This window comes from Megalobrama amblycephala, linkage group LG20 (assembly GCF_018812025.1).
Source record: "Megalobrama amblycephala isolate DHTTF-2021 linkage group LG20, ASM1881202v1, whole genome shotgun sequence".
NCBI classification, from domain to species: Eukaryota; Metazoa; Chordata; class Actinopteri; order Cypriniformes; family Xenocyprididae; genus Megalobrama; species Megalobrama amblycephala.
Window position 1 is genome coordinate 12848604 of NC_063063.1, and position 20078 is coordinate 12868681.

Genomic DNA, 20078 nt, shown 5'->3' on the forward strand with positions numbered 1-20078 from the left:
TACCCTTGTAAGTAATGCGATTATTCTTCAAATTTCTCACTAAGGCCACAACTGAAGTTTTTAAAGTCACCTTGGTCAGTCAGCAGCCTAAGGGCAAGGCCAGTCGATGCCTTAAAACTGGCTCTGCGACGAAAAGCCCTGTCCACAGTGCCGATCTACCCGTCCCCTTTGTCTATTGTCTGGTATAGGGGTAGTCAGCCAGTGGGTTGGACTACCTGGTGTGAGGCAAGAGGTGGGGGGCAGAGGATGGCAGAGAGAAGTTAGACACCTATACTGCAAACTCTGCTGGTCAGTCTCAGTCATGAACATTGCCTTATACAGAAAAGAGTAAGACAGGTACTGTGAGGAGAAGTAAAACAGGGCAGAATGGTGAGGTGCTGGAAGCATTCAGAAGCCGGTCTGGAGGACCCACAGTGCATGGTGAGAGTTCATGTGGTTATATTGCTGTTTCCATTAGCAGTAAACATACTTCAGACTATACACTCTTGAAAATAAAACTTTTTTATTGGCATCTATGGTTCCACGAAGAAACTTAGAACCTTTCCATTGCGTAAACATTTTTTTATATTGTGGAAAACGTTTTAAATCTAAAATGGTTCTTTTTAGAACTGTTCATTGAAAGGTTCTTTGGGGAACCCCGAATGGTTCTTCAATGGCTTTACTGCAAAACACTCTTTTGGAATTTTTATTTTTGAGAGTGTAGCACAAATATGTCAGTTTGTGTTTTGCTTAGCTCTGTTTTATGTCTTGCTTATGTGTACAAGCCATAAATAGTCTTTAATGTGAATGTGCTGTGCCCTTAAATGTAACTCGGAGGGAGATGAATGCGTGTTTGGATTTTCTAGCACTGTGGTCCCATCAGCTCCTCCAGGGTTCCTCACAAAGTTCTTTGGTGCAGTCTGGCTGCCATGCTGCTCATTGTTATCATTGCTCTCAGTGTGACGGCACATCTAGGGCTTCAGCATAAGACACAAGTAAGAGTCCAAGCATTTCAAAATGTGAATATTTACAAGCTTTATTAAAGCACTGAAAACGAACCTTTTCCCACACAGTCTTCACTGCAGGTCGTCAGAATTCCCGATCACATGGGTGACTTGATCAATCAGTCGGCTCTGATTGACAAGCACAACAATGTAGTGACCTACTCTGTGACTTCCCATGTCAACTATACCTCTACAGTGATTTTTGACATGAGACATGTAAGACTCTTTTCTTTCTGCACAGATTAGGCTTTTCCTGTAAAAGCTCAGTTACATTTCCCTATCTCTCTTCCTCAGGGGTTGGTATGCTATAAACCTGACAACCAGGACAGCTGCTTTCTTCGCCGGATGGAAAGTTTGGATTACGAGAATGTGCAATCTCAACTAAACAAGTCAGAGCAACAGGTAAAGGATTTCTGCTTGTCGAGCATCCTAGTTTTGTGCTATAGACCAAAAGATCTGATGGTAACTTGCAATATTACATTCTATTAAATATGGAATATATGTACACACACTCTACCATTCAAAAGTTGTATTAAATTGTTCAAAAGTGACAGTAAAGACTTTGAGAATGTTTAGAATGCTGTTGTTTAAACTTTCTATTCATTGAAGAATCCTGAAAAAAAAAAAAACAGTATGACGATTTCCACAAAAAAATAGGCTTTTTTTCAATATTTATAATAGTAAGAAATGTTTCTTGAGCATCAAATCAGCATATTAGAATAATTTCTGAAGTATCAGCTTTGCCATCACAGGAATAAATCGATTCTCTTAATTATAATGAGAATGAATGAGAATGTCAAATGTGAATTGCTACAATGTATTTAACTGGATCACATTCTGTCGGAAGCAGCAGCTTTAAAGACCCTATATGCCATATAAAACGTAAAGCTGGCTGGCAAATTTACTGACACTTGAACGCAGCTCCACCCCAGTGCTCTCGGGTAGATTAGAGAGCTCTTTTGGCTGCTTTCTCCTCCGTGACTCCAGAAAGGGAGTAATGGACCGCACCAGCTCTAGAGGGTTTTAGTGTAGCCGAGTCCGAATTCCACAGACCATCTGATCCACCTTGGCTGGATCGCGTTACAGGATAGGACCACAGGGTGCACAATGGCCACTCTGTTGGCTTTTTCCTCTTATAAGTCACTACTAGAAAGACAGATCTCCTGTCCACAAACAGAGCAGAGACCTGTGCTGGACACACTTCTCTCAGCACTTAACAAGGAGATTCATGCGCTGGGTTATGATCTGTGCAGAATGGGATGGGCTGTTAAACTGATTAGTATCGCTGACCACTTAAAATCTTGGTCTCGGTTGAGATTTTTGCATCATTGCGTTTGATTAAAGCCATTAGAAAACTTTTTGGAAACTCAATCCATGGTCAATAGCCTTTTGGACAAGATTTCCAATTTTTGGTGCACAATGAGCTATTGAGAAGCATAAACTGCTTGTCGCAGGCTCGCTCAAGCATTACTCCGCTTTAACAAGTGTCTATCTGATCTCTCAGTGGAGTAAGTGGTGTAATTACAAATGCCTTTTGTACTAGTGGAAACACTTAAACCCCTCAAGACACAATTATACGTTTAGGAATTATACAGTGTATGAGTTCACATAGGAACAATATGGTGAGTCTGTATCACACCATTAGAGGATAATTTACTCTGCAATGATATACAGTGAGATTTGTGATGATTCTCACAGGTCCGTCAGGTCTGGGTGGTGGGAAATCAGACTGAAAAACACACAGAGTTTTTGGGAGTGCTGCCCAGCAGTCGTGTTGAAGCTTCCACCCTTCAAGAACCTCTTCAGTCCCTCTGTCAGCAGGCCTCTGTGTACTGGACTAGACGATCTGATGGTAAGATTTATTCATCAAAGAATTTATTCAATCAAAGTATAACAGTGTCCACAATTAGGCAGCACAACTGTTTTTAATAATGTTTCTTAAGCATCAAATCAGCATATTAGAATGATTTCTGAAGGATGGTGTGACACTGAAGAATGGCTTCTTGCCCTTGTTTTCTTGTTGAAGATGAGGGATCATGTAGAACTATTTGAATGTCCCATAAACCCAATCTAGACTTTTCTCTATGATATATAATCTGACCTTTTTTTTCTGTGTGACTTTCTTTGGATTTCCCCATTCCCTGTTTCTCTCTCCTTTTTACTTCTTGTGCTTTGTGCAACATTTGCAAACTGTGCCCCTCCACACTAAAGCAGGAGCAGAGGTGCTCTACGACCGAATGTACATGCATGTACAATGAAAGTAAATGGGGCCAATTTTTGGGGGATTTAAAAGCAGAAATAAGGCATTTAATTCTAGATATATATAGCTGGTTTCACAAGGCTTAAGTCTATCCCAGACTAAAATCCATGTTTTGACTGAAAGCAACTTGTACTGACATATCTTAAAACATATCAATGCCATTGTTTTGTCTGTGAAACCGGGCCATAAACACTTAAATTAAAACTTCAAACTTTCATTAAACCTGCATTCTTCAGTTAAAATGAGATAATGATATAACTTTATATGATATAACTTTACACTGAAATCATGTTAAAGGGTTAGTTCACCCAAGAATGAAAATTCTGTCATTTATTACTTACACTTTTGATAATCATCGGATTTTGTTGTCAACAAAAATATCTTAATTTGTGTTCCGATGATTAACAAAGGTTGAAATCCGATGGCTCCGTGAGGCCTGCATAGGGAGCAATGACATTTCCTCTCTCAAGATCCATAAAGGTACTAAAAACATTTAAATCAGTTCATGTGAGTACAGTGTTTCAATATTAATATTACAAAGCGATGAGAATATTTTTGGTACGCCAAAAAAACCCCCAAAATAACGACTTATAAAGTGATGGCAAAACACTGCTTCAGGAAGCTTCGGAGCATAATGAATCAGCATGTCGAATCAGCGGTTCGGAGCTCCAAAGTCACGTGATTTCAGCAGTTTGGAGGTTTGACATGCGATCCGAATCATGATTCGATACGCTGATTCATAACGCTCCAAAGCTTCCTGAAGCAGTGTTTTGAAATCGGCCATCACTAAATAAGTCGTTATTTCATTTTTTTGGTGCACCAAAAATATTCTCGTCGCTTCATAATATTAATATTGAACCACTGTACTCACATGAACTGATTTAAATATGTTTTTAGTACATTAATAGATCTTGAGAGAGGAAGTGTCATTGCTCCCTATGGAGGCCTCACTGAGTCATCGGATTTCAACAAAAATATCTTAAATTTGTGTTCCGAAGGTCTTACGGGTGTGGAACGGCATGAGGGTGAGTAATAAATGACAGAATTTTCATTTTTGGCTGAACTAACCCTTTAAAAGCATATAGTTTACATCTTGTTGCTATACTGCTGAAACAGCGAGTACATTGCTGTTTACAAATACAAATACAAATTCTACAAAAAAAAAGGAGGAAATGAATTTTAGTGGAAATTACTACCATAAATGCTATACAGAGCTAAAATTGTACTGAACCCAGAATATTTCTTTAAATAAAATATTAAAATATAGTGTGAATTTTGTAACAAGAGAATATACAGAAGACATTGCATAAATAGCTAAGAACATTCTGTGTTGCTCTATAAAGAGCGCAGTGTGACAGAAACCTAATCCAGTCGTCCAGTGAGATGGAGTTGTGACCTTTTTAGAGTTACAACCAGCAGAGCATGAACAAGGAACAGGACATTGATTATGATTGGCATCGGCACATCTATAGAAATAAGAACCTTGAGATTTCTTTCCCTTTTTTTCCCCCTGAAGGTCCCGGGAAACAAAGACTTATTTACTTCTGCATCGACATCTGCTTTCCCAGCAACATTTGTGTTTCTGTGTGTTTCTACTACCTGCCAGAGTGAAATTCCACTGACGGTGTACCAGCATACGCCAGGGAAACAAACAAATGTGTTGACGTCGATGAGAGCAACTGGAAAGGCTAAACAAATGCCATATTTAATGCCCATCTGGCAACGAACCATCAGAATCATCTTGTCATGTTATCTGCTAAATCCTTATCTTCATCTTCTCTTGTATTTAGCCCCATTTTTGCAGTGGTTTGAACATGACTTGGCTCAAAGACTCACTCCAGCTCTTGTAACCTGATGCAGACGAGTAATGGAAAACACTGCTGGTCTACAATAAAGCACTATTGTGTTCAGTCACTCATATATTTTAATACAAGGAGGGAATTATTCAGTGTCTGGACAATAATCAAAAGCTAAATGTATTCAGATTGTGTTACTGTAACATTTATTGACAAAAACTTGTGGATGCATACAAATACTGGGTATATGCAACAAAGTATTTGTATCCCACCATGCATTTGAATTAGCAATGATAAGGATACGACATTTGGACAGTTTTTTGCTCAGTCTTCATCATCAAAGCCATTGTGGGTTATCATTAATGCATCAAGTCCATTTAATACCATGATGATGGTTCATAGCTGAAGATTTTGGGTGTTATGATAGCTACAGCTACCATAGCAGAATGAGTTTCTTCGGCATACTATCCAAGCACACTGTCGTTGAAGGCCAAACACACCACGGCCTTCTGATGGCCGCTGTACTCCCGTTTGATCTCTCCGGTCTCCACACACCACAGACGTGCCAGGTTATCAGAGGAGGCTGAAAACATATAAACAGGAATGATTCCACTGAGAACAACATACAGTTGTCAAAGAAGAATGAAAAAGATATTTAAAAAATATAGTAATTTTATTTAGCACTGTCCTGATGTACAGAGCTCGCACATGACGTGGGAAAAAAATGATGTCTATGCGCAAGCAAGTTTTACTAATTAGTTTCCTTGTTTTAGGGAAATTATGCGCATGATATAATAATTTGTTCCCTCATTTTACTAAATCATGGCCAAATTGCAATAATTCATTCCCTTGTTTTAGTTAAATAAAAACGAGGAAATTAAATTTCTACAGCGTGGCCATAATTTACTAAAACGAGGTTGCATAAAATCCTTAGACTAGTTTTAAAAGTCAGTCATCTAATTTTTTTCTTCAAAACTGGTCCTAGTCTTTTACATAAAATGGTCAACATGGTGGCTAAGTTTATGCAACTGGCCCCAAGTTTTCTATGTTCTTTGGTTTGAGTTCACCTTACGGTGGCTCAATGATGCTAAGATCCAGTTTTCTCACTTAGGATAGTTGAGGGACTCATACACATCTATTACAAAAGGCTGCCAGAAATGATATATGCTCAAGGAGGCAACAAACAATAAGAAAGAGGAAGTAAACTTCTGAACAGAATAATTTGCATAAAGTATTTTTTATCTTGTGGAACATAATTTATGGCAGAATACAACAACAACAACAACCACAAAAACCAAAATAATCTCTTACGCTGTGTCTACACCAGACACGAACGGCATGATGTGACAAAAGCCATTATAATCAGTACCGATGCTGTCAACACTGGATGCGGTGCGGCACAACACAACAAATTCTCGACAGTAAAATGATGCATGATGTAAAATGATTTTGACGTACTTCAAGCTCTCGCACTACTTCTTACACAAAGAACAATGGGATTTGCAACAGATGCTTTGTCACGTCCAGTGTAGACAGCCTCAAGCTGTTGTGGCACAGCAAGTGTAGACACAGTGTTATTTAAAAAGAATAAAAAGAACATCTAAAAGATTGGGACCCACTTTATATTAAGTGTCTTTAACTACTTTGTACTAACATTTAAATTAATAGTTTGATACAATGCACTTATTGTGTACAAACATGTTTTTACATTGTACTTGAATTTAAAAAAATACCTGCATGTAATTAAATCTGTAATTACACTGTTGATCCTTCCCTTACCCCTACACCCTTAAACCTAACCATACCACAAAACCTTTATTTTATGTATCCAAGAAAGTACTAAGTAATATAAGGTAACTAAATGGGTTAGGATTAGGTTAAGGGGTAGTTTAAGGATCAGTACCTAGTTATTACCCAGTTACTACAATAAGTACATAGTATGTATATGTAGAACAAGACTAAAATTAAGCGCTACCACTAAACCTGTGCCTAACCTTACCCATATCCCACCTCAATAACAGCAAAAGTGTTTTGCAATACGATATGAACACAATAAGTTCATTGTACCTAACTTTTTTTTTTTTTTACATAAGTACATAGAGGTTAAAGACACCAATATAAAAGTGGGACCAAAGATTCTACAATGAATATGTAAACTTATGAGCTTCTCATATTAGTAAAACACTATATGTATGTTGATGAGAGCCCTGTGTTCACCTGTAACTATGTACTGTGAATCTCCAGAGAAGGCACAATCCCACATCCAACCTCGGGACGTCTCTCCGGGGTTGTTACTCTTAATACTCAACTCTGTCATTAGAGAAAAGTTGGAGGTTCTCCAAATTTTACAGGTCTGGTCAGCAGAGCATGTGGCTAGTAATCTAGTAAAGAGATAAAAAAAATGATGCATTGATTTGTATAATAGTTGTAAACAAGTATCAACTATTTTATTTTTTTCACTGTTTTCCCATTGTTCCCCAGATTAGTGTTTTGCAAGACACTCACGTGGAATCTGGGCTGAATTTGCAGCGTAATGAGTAGCGTTTGTGGGCAGGGATCTTGGTCTTGGGTATTAGTTGTGTCACCTCATCACCTATTCCTCCAGCCAAATTCCACACATAACAGTTTCCCTATAGTGAAAGACAAATAAACCAAATCTGACCAACCTCAACTAAATGGTTCAGATATAATATGAATGTATGCAGTACACATCAGCACAGCTTAATTAGCAATGTGGCAATATTGAAGATTTAAAGTGTTAAAATTCTTTCAAGGGTTCCTCCATTAAGTGGATATTCACCCAAAACTCTGGCAGTTCTAAAGCGATCATATGGATTTCTTTTACGATCTCTTTATAAACGTTTTAAAGAGTTTTGAGTGAATAAACATTCAATGGAGGGATAGAAATTTCTCAGATTTCATTAAAAATATGTTATTGGTGTTCCAAATATGAACAAAAGTCTTAGAAAAGAAAAAAAAATTTTGGGTGAACTATCCTTTTAAGGACTGTTATTGGTTACTGACCGAGCTGTTGACTGCAGCCATATAACTGGCATCAGGATCGATATGGACTGAATTCACGGACACATCTGGCTCTGGGATGAGCTGTTCATTGTGGTCTGTTTTCAAATCCCAGATATGGATAACGCCACTTTGGTCCCCAACGATTAATTCAGCCTAAAGCAAAATAAAGAAAATTTACTTGATTGTTCGACTGGTTTTTATTGTGAGCCTCAGTAGCAGATATATTATCCAACTGACCTGATTGGGATGAAGACACACACAATTAATAGGTGCATTGACTTGAAATATTCTTTGGCACTGTAGGTTCCTTGACCTGAATGAAAACAGTACTTAAGTAACACTTAAAACATCTCTAAACAGACTTTATACATACAGCAAAAAGCTTTTGCTACCTTAGGTCCCATATGCGAGCCATGCAGTCTTCTCCACCCGTGTACATCCACCGACCATCCTCGTGAAAGCCGACAGACGTGATGTTCTTACTGACACCGTCGTAATTAATCACAGGGTTTGGATTATTTGAGTTTAAGTCATACATGCGTATGTGTTGATAACCTGAAATGCAAGAATAAAAGTACAGTGTGAAAGGACTATATATTGCACTATTTATAGCTTTACACATAATGAGGCTCATGCTGAACTTACCAGCAGCAGCAATCATGCTTCTATCAGGTGTTACTTCAAGGGAATTTACCTGCTGGTGTTTGAGTTAAGCATCTTTAAAGTATTTTGTGTTTAAAAAAAAAATCAGAATGTTTTAATACACTTAATCGGAGGTTATTTGCAATTAAATGAAAATGATATATATTTTAAATGTATTAAATGCAATTAGTTTTTACAATGTTTGACCCACTTAAGTAGGACTTAAGTATATTTTTATATGTAATTTCATTATTACATCTATTGACTTTCAAATATGGTTAAAATGTATGGTAACACTTTATTTTATAGTGTCATTGTTACACATTACATGTAGTTACTGTAGTAATAACTATAAATCATGCATAATTATATGCAATTAACTCTCAAAAAACCCTCATCCTAACCCTAAGTCTATAGTAAGTACATGTAGTTAATTATTATTACTTAAATGTATAATTACACTGTAATACTGATACCTTAAAATAAAGTGTAACCAAGTGTACTTCTGAATGTACTGACAGGCATTTATGATAACTAAAATACATAAACTTGTATTATATATTGATATAAACTGTTATTTCTATTGAAACATGTTTGTCATCTATTTAAATATATTTGTAATGATGAAGTTGCAATTTAGTACATTTAAATTACATTATACTAATACCGAATAACACACTTCAGTTAAAATTATAATCAAGTACTTTACGTGCTGTTAGTCAACTCTTTAAAATAACTGTAAAGCACAACAAAAGATTATTAAAACATAATGCTTCAAAATGCATTTAAAGGAAATCTTTGATTACACTATTTTATGGTGACTTTGTTACTATGCAATTATACTACTTATATAATTACATAAAAGTATTATATAAGTAGTGTAAGTAGGCTAATATTAATTAACATGTTCTTACTGTAGGGTTGGTTAGGAATAGGGTTGGGTTATGTAAGTTACATTTAATTATGCATAGTTTGCTGTTAATACTACAGTAAGTACATGTAACAAGGACACAAAAAGTGTTACCAAAACTTCTAATTTGACATTAATACAAAGTGCACTTTTTAAAAGTGTACTTAAGTGTGTTAATAACCATAGTCATGAAATTGTACTTTCTTTAAGTATTTCAGAAATATTATGGTTACACTTTATTTTAAGGTGTCTATGTTCCACTGTAAATATACATTTAAGTACTGAGTAATATTAAGTAACTACATGTACTTACCATAGGGATAGGATTAGGGTTTGGTTTGGTTTAGGGTTAGTTGCATGTAACTATGCATAATTTATAGTTATATATAGTTGCATATATAGTTAACTGCATGTAACATTTATAACAAAGACACTGTAAAATAAAGTGTTACCTATATTATCTACAAGTACAGTTATTTTTTATACTTTTTTGAAGTACACTACAATTGTACATTCAATATAATTAAGCGCACTTCTTTTTCACAACTGAAGGTCATGGCTATGTATCTGCGAGGCAACGCTCTTGTTCGTGAAGGATACAGAGTCCTGGTGCTGGACGGTTCTTGTGCAGATGCCACTGTGAGCCTGCCAGAATCTGACGGTGTGATCATAACCAGCAGTGGCGAGAATCACCGGATCACTGCCGACGGTGCCTTGATTCACATTCATGATGAACTCAATCCAGACCTAACGACAGCTTCGCAGGAGAATGATTTGTTTTAGCTGTGGCTGTTGAAACTTCATTAATGCACCTCGATGCGTTTTAATGTACTTGTTTCTGTAAATCATTTGTGTTGGCAACAAGATTAAAAGAATAAACCGTTGCGATAGCTTACATTTTTTAGGGTGCTAAAATGATCTGAAAGATACAACTGGACAAAAAACCTTGTTCTTACCTGAGTGCGAATAATGCACGAGGAATCCGATTAGATAAATGTAAAACTATGGTCTCAACAGCGAAAAAATCATTATTTACAAATGTCAAACCTAAGCGGCGCTCCATCCAAAACCGCCCTCACAGAAACAAATCTATAATAAAAGGTTCCGATGTGCAGTGTTCAGTATTCATTGGTTTTATTTGTTAAAGCAGTTAAACAAAATTAGTTTGAAACAAACATACATAAATCAAGTTAATCAAGTTAATTAATTCAGGGACCAGTTACAATACAATGAAATCAAAAGCAACATTCAAAAATACATATAATATTAGTCTCTACATCTGCATTTGAACCAAAGTAAATTTAATACAAGTTGGCCTATAGTTTATTTGATTTCACGTGAGGAACCATGCTGTGTCACTTTGTTGCTGTGTTGCAAAACAGAATTAAACCGCAAAGGATGCGAGGCTTTGCTTCACTTCAACAGGGTCAGCGAGTGCACATGACAAAATTCTTGCCCTCATTCCACTTCTGCTTCTAGGAGATGGAAGAACCTACAATTTAAAGAGAAGATTAAATTACACCCTTAAATATTCAATTTTCAAAATAAGTGGCAACATGATTAACCTTTAGATAAATTTTGCATCTCTCCAGAAGGAACTTCCACTGCAGAGTTGTCCTTTGAGACTCCTGACAGGCACAAAAAAGCTTCTGTCTGTCAAGAAAAATATTTTACTTTTATTCTCTACAGTACACACAGACAGACAATTTATACATATATATATATATATATATATATATATATATATATATATATATATATATATATAATGTAAGTATTAGATGTGCTCACTTTATAGCCCAGGGTTTTCTCAGCCACTGTGCCTGCCAAGTTGCACGACTGCAGTGTCCCAGTGTGATCACTGATGTCCAGCAGCAGATCAAAGCCTTCGGTAGCCTGGAGCAGTTGTCCTTGATTTGGACAGGCATCATTGGAACATGTCTGGATCTCCTCATTGATTCGAAATTTGCATTTGGCACTAGTGCAGAAATTATTTATTAAAATCTCAGGCTTGTGAACAATAGGTCATTGTACAAAACTGTCAAAGCACTGCACACTTACCACTTCTTGCGTATGACTTTGGAGATGGAGGAACTTAGATCAAGAGTTGTGATGAATCCATATATTATGCAATGAAAGACATCAGCATGTTCTTGACTTCTGGCTTTAAGTTGCTTGACAGTCAGGACATCACTAATGGAATCCACTGAGAAATATGTAAGGATACAGTTTTACTGTGTGTTACTCTATGAGCTCTACACTACACATACTACATTGTCTAGATGTATATAGATCAAATGACTTACATGGCACATCATCACCTGAGAGGATGTCTTGGTCATCCAGTCCTCCGGCTTCTAACAGTTCCCTTATAAACGTGTACAGCCGGTTGGCTTCCGCTGTGTCTAGAATGCAATTGAAAGAATTTAAGGATTTTATCGATAATGTCCGACTGTTAAAATATTTAAATTGTAAGTTTTTAAATAGATTCTTTAATCTAGCATGTCACATCACTACCAGGGTTGACGGTAATGATCGTTTTTGAGGTCGCTGTTGCTATCATACAATTACGAAACGTGTCAAAGGTGATGCGAGCATCTGCAATAAACAGCACTGAGAAAAAAATAAGTACAATTAATTAAATTCACCACATATTATCAATTGCAATTGAAAAATAAACAGACAAATAAACATATTACCAAAACAGACAAATAAACATATTACCTGTTTCTCTTTGTGTCAGTGTTTGCACCAGGCGAATAGTCTCTTTATCCCAACTGGATGAAAAAAGTAATGAAACTACTTTGTGTTGTTGTTTGTTTTTAAAATCATACTGAATTAATGAAATTTTACTCACCACACTAATGGAAATGATTTCCCAGTGTCATCAAAGAGCTTTATTTCTAGCCTCTGTCCTTTGCGTCCATCAGATTTTGTGAAGAATTTCTCCTCTCCAACCTTTGGATAACAAAATCGTAATCACTAAAAAGGAACTATGCATCTTAGGGTGAAAAATTACCCTTTTTTTTGCCCACCAGCCATCCGTGAGGAGGGCTGGCAGTATATTGTTGGAATCTAACCGATTGCACAGCTGCTAGAATGTTAATAATGTGTCCATCCAGACTCTGTCCATTTGCAGTAATGTCTCCCAATGAATAGAAGTCCCTTGGGTCTTTAATTGGCATGTGGAATAGCGGCAGAATCCTGGCCTCTGTTTCTAAATCTGAGCATATCCTAATGCTTGAGTGAGTCTCTGTTACCAACAGCCTGTAGGTACTGAGATGAAATATGTTTATGTATCACTTACAAATACAGTATCATACAGAATATTTATCAGTTAGATGTGATTTTTCATTTTGTTCTTTAATCTATTTTTTACCTGGGTGTTGAAGGGCAAAATCTTTCTTCTTTCTCATAGTCCTTGGTCACAACGAGGGGATTTTCAATTATAACTAAAACAGAAGATGCTATTTTGGCTCACAGATTTACTTCAATGTAGTTCATATTATTATAAGTGTTTTTGTATTGCATATTAGATTTTAGTTTTGTTAACACAAGGAAGTGACATTACTACTGCTAAATCTCACCACAATCCCCAATCTGAAAGCGACTGCTCAGTCCTTGGACATATTCCCCATTTCCCCATGCAGACACATTGATAAAATGTTCTGGTGAATCTTTTATGGTGAAGCTGAATGTGAACCTTTCAGAGCCAACATCTGAAATAAAAAGAAAATAAAGTTTAAAAAATAAATAAAATAAAATGGAAACAGAAAATATGTCATGGTAACCCACTTTTCCGGTCTGGAAATCCTCTTGAATCAGTTTTCCCAATTATTACTCCAACCACCTTCTGGAAAATGAACAAAAAGGCCTAATTTTTCGTCTTTAAAACATTTCTTACAGGCATTAAAAGGGCATTTTTGTTAAAAGCAATTATTCATTGAAATTAAGATAACACCATAACCAGGACACTCAAGGCTAGGCCTTCTGATATTTGCCTGCATAAGTTCTCACCGAGTGTGTGATGTTTATGTTTAGGTCACATATTGGCACATACATTTGTACTGGAGCGTACGCCATTTTCATCTCTGTAAACAACATTGACATAACGGAAAAAACACTCATTACTAAATAATTCCAATAATATCCAACTAGCAAATGAGTTATCAAAAAAGCTAGCAACATTCCTATCGACCTGACGAACTAACGCTGAGGTAAAAGTTTCGCTGCTAATTGTTACTTCATTTGTAACCTATATGACTCGTTATATAATTCAGAAACTCGTTAAATAATTATTAATCAACTTGTTATTATTCGTTAAGCTTAACAACCATTAATAACCACTGTGGGAAATCTCTCTCTTCATACAAAGTCAACGGCACTCGGAGAATGAAGCGGGTCTCTCTCGAGGTGATGAAAAGAGCGGGAGCGACGTCATTTAGTTTGGCGGTTCAAGACATGAATCATGATGTCTTTACAAAACAAACATAACAAACATAATTGCTTTTGATACATATTTTAATAACGGAAAACAAAATAAAAAGACAGTTTCGATGTAATTAGAACAATTTCAATAAATCATGTCGCATATAATAATAAAGAAACACATTCATGCAGGATTCAATAAAAATGAAATAGCCTATATATATATATATATATATATATATATATATATATATATATATATATACATTTTTTTTTTTTTGTCCAAAGGCCTTAATAATAATAAAAAACAAAGCTATGACATCCAAAGTATGTAAGGTAGTACAAATAATCTCTTTTATTGAATCCAAAAGGTTTTAATTATATTTCAAAGGTATTTTAAAGATTTTGAAGTGTCAAAGGTCATTTGGTTTAACTGTCCAAAGGCAATACAGCCATTTCATTTGTGATTAAAATATCTTAAAATGTAATAAATGTATATTTTTTTTATTCTGGCATGATTTTATAACATATATCAACAAGGTGCAAAATGGTATTAAAATTATGTGTAGTAGTCATTGCTTTGTTATGAGAGAGAATGTCAGAAAAATTTATTTCATTGATGTCATTCGGAGTAACCAATATAAAAGGGCAAGCTAGCTAGCAACATATCGTCATTCGGTAAAACCAAAAGTGTCATTCGGTAAAACCGAAATTTTGGTTAAAACGAATGACTTTTTTGGCGACAAATTTTGTCCATCTTGTAAAGAATAACAAAAGCAGTGTTAATTGATTATAAAAACCACCAAATCTCAACACTTAATTAATTATATCTCCATTATGTTTTTTTACACTTTTAAAAACCTTATTCGTCAACGACCCATATATATATATATATATATATATATATATATATATATATATATATATATATATATATATACACACACACACACACACACACACACACACACATATCAGTGGTGTGCACTGGTGTAGTGAAATGAGGCGGCAAACTTTTTGTCATATAAATCAAATGTAAATTCATGTCTCAGTTACACTTAATATTATCACACTTTTCTGGCTAAATAAAAATTTCTTACACTATCAAATAAAAAAAGAAGAAGAAAGAAACCAAATACAATTCTATTTTGTATTTTTATATTAACAATGTAATTAATATTCCATTTATTAAAACCAAGAATAAATGTCATCAAGTTAGTGTTTTTAAGTATTTTTACATATATTCCAAAATAATAACTCAAGGCAGTAACAATTTACACAATATATTTTATTTGTGAACTGATGTTCAGTTGTTGTTTTCAATAGTCATCTTATTTTGAGTTTATCAATCAAAACTCAGTAAACGCTGGTCCGATAGAGATGTACCTTTAATTCCACCAAGCTGATTGCTCACTAAAACAAAACCCAGTCATCATGTTTTCAGGCCATTTCAAGTTTGGTTTTGACATGATAAGCAGTGATATCTGTGGTTAAGCTGTTTACTTACTTTTCAATTAGTCTTCCCATTAACGGCATCATCTATTCATTCAGGGGCCGTTTACCTTATATATAAATTAATAATGTTATTATAATGTTAAATGTATTGTATTGTTATGATAATATGCCTAATAATCTCAATGATTTGAGACATTTTGACATTTTACATCAGAAATATTCCAGACTGGTTTTATCAGTAAGTAATTTCATTCATTCATGAGCAATCTTGCAATGTTCGTATTAGCTTATGCAGACTAGTATAAAAATATATCAACTACTTTAGTCTCTGTGGTGTCCCGGACGGTCATAATATATCTGTGAACAGGACCTCCAATAGGGGGCTTTTCCTTGTCCACTTCATGAGCTGAACATCCGGTTACCAGTGTGCAAGCAACAGCAGCCTCATCAGCATGGACAATCACCTCGCTTAGTGTTTATCAACCTTATCTGATGGGGGAAAAAAGTTTGAGGATGAATTCAAGTGGTAACTTAGTTATTTTATGTAAATATAAAGCCATATGATACTGCTATATTATACAGAAAATGACATGTGCTTGTGGTGGTGACTTACCTTTTGGGATAAACTTGAGCGAGTGACTGAATATTCAAAAACGTGATAAGCCCTCCTCCGGCCCATCATTCAGAAACTCATGGCCTAGTCCATTACCACACTTACCACACAGAACCTGCACATGCATGTAAAAATATATAAACACATATGAACATATTTGTGGTCTTTAAATATTAACTAATGTTTCTGAATCTGATTCTGACCTTGTAGGCTGTTAATGACTCCGTCATTTTTGTAACACTGTCTTCTCGGATAGTCTCTGTGAAGGCAGGCCAGGGGGTGGAATGGGCATATTTGGATCTGCTTGAAAAGAGTGGATGTCCACATTGGGAACAAGCATATATACCTGCGGAGAACAATAAATCAGTAAAATGTTCTTTTTAAATTAACATAACACACATTTTGTTTTCTTAACTATAGAACAGTAAAAAAGTTGGTGAGCGACTGTCGCTACGTAGTTCATCCAATTTCTAAACAGTTACATCATAATCTTTCTAGAGGAAAGGAGGCAGGTTGTGGAGTGTAGCCTAAATAATGAATCAGAAACATTACTTACCGGGTTTGAAATGATCTTTATAAACCTCCTTCCCGAAAAATGAACAAAATGACATTGTTTTCCAGAGATCTATAGATAAATCAAACAGCGTATTTTGTGTGCAGATCAAATATGAGGACAAGCTAAGAAACTGACGATAATGTTCCGGTCACGTGATCCTTACAAAACTGCTGGGTTGCACTTTCCACAAAGGACCGATAGGTGTCAGTGTAGATCAACCGAACACTCATATCTACGTGGTAAACGCTTGATATAATAAATGATTCATTTTGATGACTAATTAAATCAATTAATAAGATAAAGTTTTTAACAGTAGGCTTGTGCTATGAAATGGAATGGGATTGCAATCTTAAAAAATAAAGTAAAATAATGCAATAGGCTTCAGTGGGACCCAAAAAATCGGAGACCCCAAGTGAAAATGCAAGTATTTTGCATTTACATAATTTACAAGTAACTTTTTTTAATTAACATTTTACATACATAAAAGAAATGTTAAGACTAATTTGTGTACTGCATGTTTGATATAATATTTTAATTAATACAGGTATAAATTATAATTTTTATATCAATTAATAATAAAGTTATTTTCATAGTAGGCTAAATAATGAATGGTATGAAATGTTCCATGAAATGTCCTTTAAAAAAAAATGAAATTACAGTATAGGGTCCAAAATACAGGGGTCCAAAATGAAAGTACAGTATAGGGTTCTTGTGCTTGATGACCACATGTGAAAAGATCTAGAAATAATAAATAATGATAAATATTTACTCATTTCACATATTTTTTTCTCATTTGCTTATATTCAAAATCCTAAAACTTATCAGTACCAAAACATACTGATTGAAATGATTGAAATTGAGTAGAATTAGCAAATTTTAGCAACATTGTAAATGATCATGCCATTGTTGATGTAATAATTTGCATCTACAAAGCTTGAGCTTGAAGAACATTTAATAAATTTTTCAGATGACATGTTCAAAAGGGAGAAAAAAGAAAGAAAGAAAAACATTCTCGACTCTCAGTCCTAAAAGTCTTTGCTGCATCTACCCAGATGTTTAAAAGGTTTTGCTCATTCATATTTGCAATAGTGTTTAAGTAACTCCGGAAGTTCCAACCAGTCCAAAGCCATTCTGTGAATGATGTGTTTCTGAATTGTCTTTCTGCAGAGTGTCTGCAATGAAGCAACTAAAACACAGGGCAGAGAGAGGAATCATTATAATCTGTCACAATGTTAGTCATATACTAATATCAAATCATATTAGCAAGTAAAAATGAAACTTACAGCCATATTCCACCTGGACAATCCGAACACATTTAGTAGCTGCAAATACATCCACAACAGCATACAGTGGCTTATTGGTGGGGATCCTCTTGGCAGAGGCTCCCATATCTTCACCATTGATGATAATGTGCATGTCTCCATACCCTTGTCCCTTAGGTACATAGACAACCCCTATCCGACTGCGGCGGGCAGTAGGAGGTAAAGCATTGGTTTTGTACAGATCATCCAGGATGTGACTGTACCTCCCCGGTCGACTGCGTCCCACCAACTTGTCTTTGGGTATGCCTATGTTTTCTATATACAGATGAGTGTCTGTGAAAAATGTTTTAGGCTTGTTTCCTGCCTCATCACCTATATTTGGCTGTTCACCACCCTCTACTTCTCCTCCTCCATCCTCAGTGACTTTATTATGGTTTCTTGTTATTGCGAACACCCAGCTGTCTCCCATTTCCACAAGATCAGGCAGAGAGTATTCTGGCACAGTTTCCAGTGTTCGAGGGTCATGGGCAGTAAGTCCAATCCTTAAATGACCACACCAACCCAGTTCTTTCTCTTCAATCTCCACTAGGAAGATTTCGCCAGGGCTTAAAGGGTCTTTACTGAAGCAGACGCCATTTGCAAAACTTTCTACTCGGGTGGCCTGAGTCCTTGAGAGGTCCAGTCTCACATTTGTCCCATGGACTGAGTGAAATTCCATAAACTGACTCAAAACAGCTGCCATTTTGACAGTTTTCTATAAGTTAAATAAAACAAGAGAAGTGAGATGTTTTTTCGAGCCTATAAAACAAATGCACTAAGCATTAAAAAATGAGTCACTTACTTATTCGAATGCGATAATTCGATAATTTACATTATCCTCAGTGTTTACTCTGTTCTTCTCTGGGAATAGTACTTGTCTTTTTAGCACATACCTCCACCATGGTACCCCTGCGACCTGGGGAAGTTTCTAGTCCTGCAAGGCTGACTATTTTTGACCTGCTGCATGTGTCATTGGTGGTTTTAAATAGCAGGCAAGATATGCTGAGTGAAGAATAATAACTGGGAGGAGTTTAAGCCTTCAGATCAGAACTGCTCATTCAAAATTCTCTGAATTCTCACTGAATTTTTTTAGAGAGCATAGTGGGGTTTTTTTTATATGGTTTTCATGAGGAAGCACAGAATGAGCTTGCATTGTATATCTTTTAACATTTATCCTCTCAGTACAGAGAGCTCTGTGCTAAGAGAGCGTCACAAATCTTTATCTAGGCCAAATTGTCCTCTTTTACCCCACCTCCCAGCACAGTCTGAGACAGTGAAATATTAGTGAGGAGACAGGCTGCATTGTGGGAGTACAGCTTTTTTTTAGTTTCATTTTTATTGTTTTGTTTAAATGTCAGATTCATTGACCTCGCTTGCTCGAGAATATTCTTATGTTAATCGGAATATGGTCATTGTTAGTTTGTATGTGAATATGATCAGAGTTGGGGGAAGTTACTTTTAAAAGTAATGCATTACAATATTGAGTTACACCCTAAAAAAGTAACTAATTGCATTGCTTAGTTACTTTTTATGGAAAGTAATGCGTTACATTACTTTTTCATTACTTTTTCTCACCTGGGCTGGGCTTTGTTTTTAATAACGACAAAAAAGGTCTAATTTTGGCTAATGTAAAGGTCCTTTCACACCAAAAGTGAAATGAATAAACTTCAGGCTGATCACAAATGTGATGTTTATCTAAAGTCATTTTTGCTTATTAGTATGGTTGAATTGGATCATAGAAGGTCAGCAGTGAAGACATTGGTTAATAAAGTGAGATTAAATACATAAAGTATTGCATTTCACTGTTATTATTCATTATGAGGAATACTGACTCAGTTTTTGTGCAAGTGAGATGAGTAAATCTCACATTTAGTCTAGATCTACAATAATCATGTCATGTTTACACACAATGCCTCTGCACTTACTCTCGATTTCTCTCAACATGGGAGAGTTGTCAGTCAATACATGCACTCTAAAAAATGCTGGGTTAAATATGGACAAATCCAGGGATTGGGTTGTTTTCACTCAGCCATTTTTTTCAACCAATATTGGATTTTTTTTTTTTTAGCCAGCAATATAGTAATATAGTAAAAGGCATGTTTTTGCTCAC

The 20078-nt window shown here is 35.6% G+C and overlaps 5 protein-coding genes across 6 annotated transcripts; 1 reads left to right on the forward strand and 4 right to left on the reverse strand.

Moving 5' to 3' along the window:
- Positions 1-34: 34 nt before the first annotated feature.
- bricd5 (BRICHOS domain containing 5) lies at positions 35-4889 on the forward strand. Its single transcript, XM_048171115.1, has 6 exons — positions 35-420; positions 846-974; positions 1053-1199; positions 1278-1385; positions 2682-2835; positions 4760-4889. Exons 1-6 carry the CDS (start codon positions 367-369, stop codon positions 4852-4854), a joined length of 687 nt encoding a protein of 228 aa, XP_048027072.1. The 5' UTR covers positions 35-366; the 3' UTR covers positions 4855-4889.
- A 333-nt stretch (positions 4890-5222) lies between these two features.
- Positions 5223-10712, reverse strand: mlst8 (MTOR associated protein, LST8 homolog (S. cerevisiae)). 2 transcript variants are annotated; one of them, XM_048171113.1, is made up of 9 exons: positions 10572-10712; positions 10216-10372; positions 8709-8760; positions 8456-8618; positions 8301-8376; positions 8064-8216; positions 7545-7669; positions 7257-7420; positions 5223-5622 (listed from the first exon to the last, which is right to left on the reverse strand). In XM_048171113.1, the coding sequence occupies exons 2-9, from the start codon at positions 10342-10344 to the stop codon at positions 5504-5506; spliced, it is 981 nt and encodes a 326-aa protein (XP_048027070.1). In that variant the 5' UTR covers positions 10345-10372; positions 10572-10712; the 3' UTR covers positions 5223-5503. The 2 variants fall into 2 exon arrangements, with proteins under 2 accessions (XP_048027070.1, XP_048027071.1); XM_048171114.1 differs by having other exon boundaries at positions 10216-10453; positions 10572-10685.
- Positions 10713-10732: 20 nt separating this feature from the next.
- meiob (meiosis specific with OB-fold) lies at positions 10733-14081 on the reverse strand. Its single transcript, XM_048171112.1, is given in 15 exon segments — positions 10733-11107; positions 11181-11243; positions 11245-11268; positions 11407-11593; positions 11677-11821; positions 11922-12020; positions 12133-12228; positions 12340-12392; positions 12473-12573; positions 12696-12891; positions 12995-13067; positions 13203-13334; positions 13411-13468; positions 13633-13706; positions 13950-14081. Coding segments are annotated over 14 exon segments (1407 nt in total). The 5' UTR covers positions 13705-13706; positions 13950-14081; the 3' UTR covers positions 10733-10999.
- A 1229-nt stretch (positions 14082-15310) lies between these two features.
- On the reverse strand, positions 15311-16827 carry msrb1b (methionine sulfoxide reductase B1b). Its single transcript, XM_048171259.1, has 4 exons — positions 16668-16827; positions 16315-16457; positions 16112-16226; positions 15311-15987 (listed from the first exon to the last, which is right to left on the reverse strand). Exons 1-4 carry the CDS (start codon positions 16720-16722, stop codon positions 15968-15970), a joined length of 333 nt encoding a protein of 110 aa, XP_048027216.1. The 5' UTR covers positions 16723-16827; the 3' UTR covers positions 15311-15967.
- A 775-nt stretch (positions 16828-17602) lies between these two features.
- neurl2 (neuralized E3 ubiquitin protein ligase 2) lies at positions 17603-18930 on the reverse strand. The gene is made up of 3 exons (XM_048171257.1): positions 18771-18930; positions 17951-18683; positions 17603-17853 (listed from the first exon to the last, which is right to left on the reverse strand). The coding sequence occupies exons 2-3, from the start codon at positions 18669-18671 to the stop codon at positions 17738-17740; spliced, it is 837 nt and encodes a 278-aa protein (XP_048027214.1). The 5' UTR covers positions 18672-18683; positions 18771-18930; the 3' UTR covers positions 17603-17737.
- Between the last annotated feature and the right edge of the window lie 1148 nt (positions 18931-20078).

Excerpts from the sequence above, each read along its gene's own strand:
- mlst8 (XM_048171113.1), bottom strand. The coding sequence starts at position 10,344 with ATGAATGTGAATCAAGGCACCGTCGGCAGTGATCCGGTGATTCTCGCC. Across the intron at positions 8,377-8,455 it reads GCTCGCATATGGGACCTAAG|GTCAAGGAACCTACAGTGCC; the intron begins GTAGCAAAAGCT and ends GTTTTCATTCAG. Across the intron at positions 8,217-8,300 it reads TGTGTCTTCATCCCAATCAG|GCTGAATTAATCGTTGGGGA; the intron begins GTCAGTTGGATA and ends ATTTTGCTTTAG.
- neurl2 (XM_048171257.1), bottom strand. The coding sequence starts at position 18,671 with ATGGCAGCTGTTTTGAGTCAGTTTATGGAATTTCACTCAGTCCATGGG. Across the intron at positions 17,854-17,950 it reads TGTCCAGGTGGAATATGGCT|TTGCTTCATTGCAGACACTC; the intron begins GTAAGTTTCATT and ends CCTGTGTTTTAG.
- bricd5 (XM_048171115.1), top strand. The coding sequence starts at position 367 with ATGGTGAGGTGCTGGAAGCATTCAGAAGCCGGTCTGGAGGACCCACAG. Across the intron at positions 421-845 it reads TGGAGGACCCACAGTGCATG|CACTGTGGTCCCATCAGCTC; the intron begins GTGAGAGTTCAT and ends TGGATTTTCTAG. Across the intron at positions 2,836-4,759 it reads CTGGACTAGACGATCTGATG|GTCCCGGGAAACAAAGACTT; the intron begins GTAAGATTTATT and ends TTCCCCCTGAAG.